At 37.3% G+C, this 8327-nt stretch overlaps 2 protein-coding genes across 2 annotated transcripts; one reads left to right on the forward strand and one right to left on the reverse strand.

The window, feature by feature from the left end:
* Nucleotides 1-2576: 2576 nt before the first annotated feature.
* Nucleotides 2577-3484, reverse strand: LOC120633883. The gene is made up of 2 exons (XM_039904267.1): nt 3388-3484; nt 2577-2800 (listed from the first exon to the last, which is right to left on the reverse strand). Exons 1-2 carry the CDS (start codon nt 3482-3484, stop codon nt 2577-2579), a joined length of 321 nt encoding a protein of 106 aa, XP_039760201.1.
* A 1894-nt stretch (nt 3485-5378) lies between these two features.
* Nucleotides 5379-8327, forward strand: LOC120633925. The gene is made up of 2 exons (XM_039904336.1): nt 5379-5530; nt 8018-8327. Exons 1-2 carry the CDS (start codon nt 5431-5433, stop codon nt 8236-8238), a joined length of 321 nt encoding a protein of 106 aa, XP_039760270.1. The 5' UTR covers nt 5379-5430; the 3' UTR covers nt 8239-8327.

Consider the following 8327-nt stretch of genomic DNA (forward strand, 5'->3'; position numbering starts at 1 on the left):
ATTCATTCATTCACATTTTAGTCTCTAGGTACCTACGAGTATATCCAAGTAGTAAACAGCAACGAATCAATCTTTGTACCAACATGAGGGTCGATTCGAGATATAGGTACCTAGAGTCGGTTAAAAACAAATGGCTTGTGCGATTAAATCGTCGGTGCTACAAACTACCAGCCCGCAGGATGGAATTAAAAGCCGGGTACGAATCAATGGCGGCAGTCGTAAAGATCTGAGAGTCCCTACTAATTGTTTTTTTAATACTTTTTGAAATGAAGAGACTAGACGATTTAAAAATCGAATCATAAAACTTGTTATTGCAATTCTACTTTCGGTTGAAATACTCCATTTACACGCAATCAGTCAATATCGATCATTATGCCTCGTTTGCATTGGGAAGTAGCATCACAGAAAGCTCTTGCAAATAGAATCCCCAGTCAACTTGTGTAAATCACCATCATTATCAACCAATTACTGAAGCTAACTACAGAATTAGAGTAGGCCATAGACCATTACGCTGGCAAAGCGCAGATTTCCTCACGATGCTTTCTCTTTACCGTCAAAGTAAGTGATATTTTAATTGCTAAAATAAAAAAATAACGCACATAAGTGTCCTAAAAGTTATTTATTTATTATTTTTTTTATTATTTATGTACCATAAATTGTCATTATTAACATAAGATACATGAAGTGTACAAAGGAAAGCTTATAAGAGATCTCTTCCAGCTACCCCAAGATGTAAGTAAGATGTTTTAATTGTAGTATAGGTCAAATTAGGTCACAATATACTATTTAATAACTAATGAGGATATGCAATATATCTAAAAAAAAAAGTTAGTGCTGCGTACCGAGGATCCAACGCTATCATCGCTTATTACTTGTTTTAAAAGAAAGTAATTTTTGCATGTAGCATCAGGTGTGTTATCGGCAAGGTGCAAGACTTACGCGAGTGTACTTGCAGATGAGCACGCTCCAGCTGGCCGATGGATTTTTTTCTTTAATTACAAGGAAGTAACTTAATACATATATAATAACAATCTTATAACAAAAATTTTGCTTTAAACAATCTGCTAAATCTATATTTTGCATTCTGAAAGCTTAGTTTCCAACTGAGTTAATTTCAACTCGGTTGGTAGGTTGCAGGAAAACCCTGCACACGCCCAGCCTCGTCACACTTTGTTATCGAGAACAAATAGGTTTGCGCCTTCGAAGCAAGAATGCGTTGCGGCGTGAAGATCGTTCCGGGACACGTCGCCAGGCATTCGATTGTGCTGTACCCAAAGAGATTTACTTAGATAAGATCTGTTACTGAGAATAGAGGTCTACGAATGCCCTTAAAAAAGTTAGCAACATTGCACACACATAACTTGTACAAGTTGTCCCAGCGTTGTTTCAAGAGTTTGTATTTTGGTACATGTTTGAGATAGCTATAAACATTGTTCAAAGAAATTGTAGATAATATTATGTATTTTTATAATAGTTTAAAATACAATAATATTCATGAAATTTTTCGTTATTACGAGGTGAATATAAAAAAATGTCGTGATTTTTCATAAAATTTTGAGTTTTTTTTTTGTTTTTAAACTTTATTTTAGATAGATTTAATATCAATAAATTTGACGGCCGAGTGGCGCAGTGGGCAGCGACCCTGCTTTCTAAGTCCACGGCCGTGAGTTCGATTCCCACAACTGGAGAGTGTTTGTGTGATGAACATGAATGTTTTTCAGTGTAAAATAGCGCAGAAAGTCAGGAATCTCTTCAAAAAAAAATACAAATACCTAGTAAAAAAATATATGGATTAGACCTCTAGTTTAAGGTTATTTGTTAGTAGTTTTGTCCAAATGTTTAATAAACGCCGTGCGGTCACTTGGCCCTCGCACACCTTTTATTTGTTGTTGCACGCGCACGAGATAAAAAGTTATTTGCCGAATACCTTGTCTTACATCTTGTCCACGCAAATGGAGGTTTACGACTGGCATTTAACCGATGACATGAAAAATCAATATATACTATAATTATTATATGTATAACATAACTGCCATATTCCTAACAGGCTAGCACACTAACATCTTAGACTACATCATTACCTACTGCTAGAACTTGCATTTAAGGGCTTACTTGGAGTGAAATCTTATACTGTTATATATATTATTATTATTTATATATATATAGCTGAAGAGTTTTTGTTTGTCTGTTTACTTGAACGCGATGATCTCAGGAACTACTGGTTCGATTTGTATATTTCTTTCAGTGTTGGATAGCCCATTCACGCTAAGACCTATAGGAGTGTGACCAATAGCACTAATAAATAATGTTTAAAAATCGAGCGTTTTTTTTCCTTTTGAGAGCTCCCGCGTGCGCTACGTAACGGTTAAAGTTACAATATAATCATGTATGACAAAGTTGTTGTCCTTTGAAAGTTCTTAAAAAAGTCCGTTACAGCATATGTCTTTCTATTAAGGTTAACTAAGACGAAGACGATGTCGCGAGGGACCGCTAGTTAAACAATAAAGTTAAAGTTTGATTGGCTATAAGTTTATTATGCTCGTGTTTTTAGCATTTTATTATTAAAAACACTTCTTCTAATCGTGTACAATTATGTTTTCTTTATCAGGGCACTCCTCCAGGGGTACACATTTTTTTGAAGCAGTGTCCCTAACAGTGGGGGGTTTGCAGTAGCAATCTGAGAGGTCGCAGACGTCGTAGTCGGATGCAACTGGTTGGAGGTTGTCGCAAGTTGGTTCCGCGGTGATGGGGCCGCAACCGGGTGTGTACGAATAGGTCCCTTCCGGACAGTAACCCATACCTGAAATAACAGTTTTTGAATAGTTAAGTGTCTAGTTGGAGGCTTTGGCCTGTAACCACCCTACCGACAAAGACGTGCCTAAGCGATTTAGTGTTCCGGTGCGATGTCGCGTGGACACCGATTAGGGGTATGACTAGCCTACTCCTTAACAGGTTAGCCGGCTACCATATTAGACTGCATCATCACCACCACCAGGTGAGATTGCAGTCAAGGGATAACTTGTAGTTAAATAAAAAAAAATATTTGTCCATCAATAACGCAGCAACGGCGCAACGGATTGATGTGAATTGGTGATAAAAAGTAGCCCATGTAGGTCATAAACTGTCTCTATGCCAAATCACGTCACCTGGCAAAGTTTTTCAAATTTATTTAATTTCGAAGCCGCGGTTAAAAGCAAGTTTTAAAACACACTTACCGAAAGTTTATGTTTGTTTTTATTTATCGTATAGCATTTGTTTTTTTATATTTTTAAACAAAATTCTTGATATATCAAGACAAATAAAAAAAATAAAGTAAATAAACAAATGGAGTAAATAAAGCTTAAGATTTGCACCACGTAAAAACAAAAGAAGGCTGTTCACACTTACACAATCCTCTGTCGTCATAAATGCACTCCCTGTCTTCGGGCACCGACGGCGCAGACCCGACCAATGCAACAAAGCACAGAGCAACGACCAATATCATCCTGTACGAGGTATTTCTCAATTATACGAGAAATCTATTTTAGATTAATGTGTAGCACTTTTAATGTCAAGAAATGAACTGATCATTTGGCCTTTGATAGCTAAGTAGCTAAAAGATGAAGATTCTTAATCATAAAGTATGCCTCAACGTCAACAAGAGTTTATATGAATTGTAATAACAATTTTCTTAATAATTCGCAGTATTTTTTTAACTGATACCGACAATCTATCCTAACTGTAACTTATATTATAAATGCGAAATTGTGTATGTTTGTTTGCCCTTTCTTCACGCGCTATCTAAGCGAAATCAAAGATTTTTAGGGTTCCGTACCCAAGCGGTAAAACGGAACCCCATTACTAAGGCTCCGCTATCCGTCCGTCTATCATTTGCATAACACCAGGGTGTATCTCATAAACGCTGATTGTTAGACCGTTGCAACAAATAATTAAATATACTGCGACAATACACACACCGCCATCTAGCACCAATGTAAACGTAGCTTGTGGGTACTAAGATGACTGATGATTTTTTTTTACGAATAAGATACATCTACATTTACATAAACACTTATAAAATACAGACAGACACTGAAAAACATTCATGTTCATCACACAAACATTTTTCAGTTTTCGGAATCGAAAACACAGCCTTGGATTCAGAAAGCATGGTTGCTGCCCACTGCACCAATCGGCCGTAAAATGTGGATGAAATGTTTTTTTAAAGGTATATAACCACGTAAAGGTGCAGATCTTAAGAGAAGAATAAAATTCAATTAAAAATTCATTTATTTCAAGCTATTTAAGCACTTTTAATGTCAATTTTGTCTCTTTATAGTGACTCTACCACCGGTTCGGAAGGCAGATTCTACCGAGAAGAAGCCGGCAAGAAATTCAACTCATAGAATCGGACAAAGACGCAAAGAAAGTCAATGTCACAGACCATTGCGAGATAATTTAAACACGTTTTAGTTGCCTTTGACACCGTGTGCAAATTTGAATACCTAATCGCTCTCGAGTTTTTGCTCTCTTTTTTTTTTGCTTTATTTTATTACCTGCCTTCGTCCGAGAAATCGACCGTGTTTTTTCCGGTTTTTTAAAAATCCCGTGGGTATCTTTTGCTTTACCGAGATAAAGAGTATCCTATGTGCGAAATATTTAACGATTTTCTCTTATATAATAAGATAATCAGCAGACAACGGAATCAAAAACATACAGAACCCTCATTCAGGGATTATTGCATGTAGTGCATTGTGTCCAAAAACAGTGAACGCTAAGATGTATAACTTGAGTACCTTCAAGGCTAGAGTGAATAAGCTTTTTCTAGGCAAGCGTGCTCCAACCTAGACCTCATCAAAAAAAAAAATACGCACATCTCACTTCACACCCGCGAAATGAAGCTAGCTCACAAAATTTTCCCATTTTCCCCATTTTATGTTAAACATTTAAACCATTAGAGGTAAAATTATTACTGTCACTAATAATGCCACTGCTAAATGGAATAGACTGACTTTGACTTACCGCCTGTTCGAGAAAGACTAAAAAGTGGAGTGGTTTTTGATACATCAATATTAGCTGTGTACACGGATTCTGTATGTTCTTAATTCTGTGGAGAAGACTGTTCACAGGCGATGGCGTTACGCTGGCCATCACGGTGTTCCATTTGCTAGATCTGTCAACTATAACTATAAAGAAAAACAAACAGACACATATTCGCATTTTAAATATTAATATGCTTAGTATAGACTACTTCTATATATATATATATATATATATATATAGGTATAAAACGTTAGGTTTTGATAAAAAGGTGATTGTGGTTTTTGCATTAAAGATTAATGACGTCATTATAAAATCAACTTTGTACATAAGGTCAAATGATCAGTACATCTTGGGACACCAAACAATACTCACGTGTAATACGGAATATTTGAAAATACCTCTGTCAATATGAAGTTGTTGTTTGTTTTGTGTCTTATTGCCGTGGTCGGGTTATCGGTGGGTGAAATAGATCTCCATCCGAGGGGCTGTATTTACATTGAGGGAAGATGTGAGTACATTCATTAGATAAGCTAGATTTTTCGATGTAGGAAATTCATGTTAAGTATTTATTTATATTATTTTATTTATAATCTTTATGGTAAGAAGCGGCGATAGCCCAGTGGGTAGGAGCTCGACTTCACTTCAGGGTAGCCGAGATCGAATCCCAGTACGCACCTCTGACTTTTCTAAGTTATGTGCGTTTTAGGTAATTAATATATCACTTGCTTCAACGGTGAAGGAAAACATCGTGAGGAAACCTGCATGCCTGGGAGTTTAACATAATGTTCTCAAAGGTGTTTGGACTCCACCAATCCGCATTGGGCCAGCGTGGTGGACTACGGCCTTAACCCCTTCTCACTGTGGGAGGACCGTGCCCAGTAGTGGGCCGGTAATGCGAATTGATGAAATGAAATGAAACGCACATAACTCAGAAAGTTGGAGGTGCGTGCTGGGAATCGAACTCACTACTCCGCTTAGCAGCTCAACTTATTACCGCTTCTCCGCTAATATCCGACATCCGGTTCCTCTTACGATTGCGTTTTCTTTTTACTCACTCAACCTTAGCGCCAGTCTCAACAAGAGGAGACCTTAACATATCCCTCACGACCCTGACGATCAGATGACTACTGAAATGGTCCCCGACTTTTTTTTTTATTACACTACAAGTTAGCCCTTGATTGCAATATCACCTGCTGGTAAGTGATAATGCAGTCTAAGATGGTAGCGGGCTAACCTGTTAAAGAGTATGGTAGACATACCCCTAATCGGTTTCTACGCGACATCGCACCGGAACACTAAATCGCTTAGCGGCACGTCTTTGTCGGTAGGGTGGACCAGCCACGGCCAAAGCCCCACCAGGCCAGACCACAGAAAATTCAGAAATGAATGAATGAATTAATACACTTTTATTGTACGCCAAAAAAAAGTAGTTACAGAGATATAAATACATAGCAAGAGAGTACAATTAGAAATTATAATTTTCCAGATTTCTCCTGCCAGGAATCAAACCCGGTACCTCCTACCTAAATTCACAGCGCTCACCGTTGTGTTAGAAGGTTGTCAAATGCTTATAATACTAAGATACCATTTCATAAGCCATTACCAATATACCATTCTATAATAATATTATTTAACCTAATAAAAATTTAAAAGGCCACTTTGATAAGTTTTTAATCAATAATACAAAAAATATGAGTTTGGTCATTGGTATTATCTAAATTGGTTGTTGTTTAAGTTTGGCGACCTCTCTAGCGCAGCGGTGAGGTTGGTGAGGTTTTAAGTGGGAGGTCTCGGGCTCGTTCCCGGTGGGAATAATTTTGAAATTTATAATTTCTGAATTTTGGCTGGTCTGATCTTGTGGGACGCTTTACAATGTACTCAGAATTTAGTTGGGGCTACCTCGATTCTGCAGCGCCTCATGTTTGCGGATGCGCGGACGGATTGTTTCGCGAGCGGTGCGAGTCTTTGGTGCACAGGGTGCGAAATAGCTCCAACATAGTTAATAGATATAAATAAATATACTACGACAATACACACATCGCCATCTAGCCCCAAAGTAAGCGTAGCTTGTGTTATGGGTACTAAGATGACTGATGAATATTTTTATAAATAATATACATAAATACACAAAATCATTCATGTTCATCACACAAACATTGTCCAGTTGTGGGAATCGAACCCACGGCTTTGGACCCAGAAAGCAGGGTCGCTGCCCACTGCGCCAATTGGCCGTCCAGTTCTGAAGATGATCGCGGCTAGACTGGACTGTCATTAACTCCGGCATCGCTGTGATTGGCACTTTGCAATACCAATGCCACTTAGACAGTATTGAGGGAATATTCTTATTGTTCTTCTTCTTTAAATTTTTTTAATTTGATTTAATTTAGTTTCTAATTAATTTATTTTTTACATAAATTTATTTTAGTTGCATTTAATTTAATTTTGTAACTGATGTACTTGTTGAACTAATGTTAAAATTGTATAGGTAAAGCCTGAAATAAATGATTATTATTATTTAGCCGAGGCTAGCTACCACTCTACCATAAAAGACTAAGTTACTGGGTATATTAAAAAATGTTGTTAAAGCTCATTATCACGCTCAATAAAGACGACTATTATTTATTTACTCTAACTCATATTTAAGTATTTATTGTATGCTAAAGTATATATTAGTTTGAACTGTTGTATGTGTGTAGTCTGGTTTATGTTTTAGTATGTAGTTATTCGTATGTACGTTTTTAACAGTGTACCTAACCTAACCTTCTTGTTTTCTTTTTAATTTTCCTAATCCTAAGGTTGCCTGGAAGAGATCGCTACTTAGCGATAAGGCCGCCTTTCGTATCCTACTACTTGAAAAGTGTTTTTTTTTAATGTTCTTATGACGTTGTGGAGTACAAATAAAGTGTTTAAATGAATAAATGAATAGAAGGCAACCTTGTTGCCAGTAATAATGTATGATAATGATAATTTGTAAATGATGACGATTGGTTTCCAGGCGTTCGCGACTGCGAGGAAGGCACCCACGGGTACTCAACCGGATGTAGCCCAGTAGAACCGGAACCTACCTGCGACAACCCCACCCCTGTGGTTGACCCTACCGAAGATATCTGCGACTTCACCGCGTGCTACTGCGACGCGCCCACCGTGCGTGATACTGCTACTGGCAAATGCGTGCTTCTAGAAGAATGCACTAAGACGAAAGATACCAAAAATTAATTAAAAAAAATCACAAATCGAAAAAAATGTGGCATTGATACATATTTGACAGCCATTTTGGTAAATAAATCATTTTCGGAAAACTAAAA

This window comes from Pararge aegeria, chromosome 22, assembly GCF_905163445.1.
Source record: "Pararge aegeria chromosome 22, ilParAegt1.1, whole genome shotgun sequence".
Taxonomy (NCBI): Eukaryota; Metazoa; Arthropoda; class Insecta; order Lepidoptera; family Nymphalidae; genus Pararge; species Pararge aegeria.

Excerpts from the sequence above, each read along its gene's own strand:
- LOC120633883 (XM_039904267.1), bottom strand. The coding sequence starts at position 3,484 with ATGATATTGGTCGTTGCTCTGTGCTTTGTTGCATTGGTCGGGTCTGCG. Across the intron at positions 2,801-3,387 it reads TTATGACGACAGAGGATTGT|GTATGGGTTACTGTCCGGAA; the intron begins GTAAGTGTGAAC and ends CTGTTATTTCAG.
- LOC120633925 (XM_039904336.1), top strand. The coding sequence starts at position 5,431 with ATGAAGTTGTTGTTTGTTTTGTGTCTTATTGCCGTGGTCGGGTTATCG. Across the intron at positions 5,531-8,017 it reads TATTTACATTGAGGGAAGAT|GCGTTCGCGACTGCGAGGAA; the intron begins GTGAGTACATTC and ends ATTGGTTTCCAG.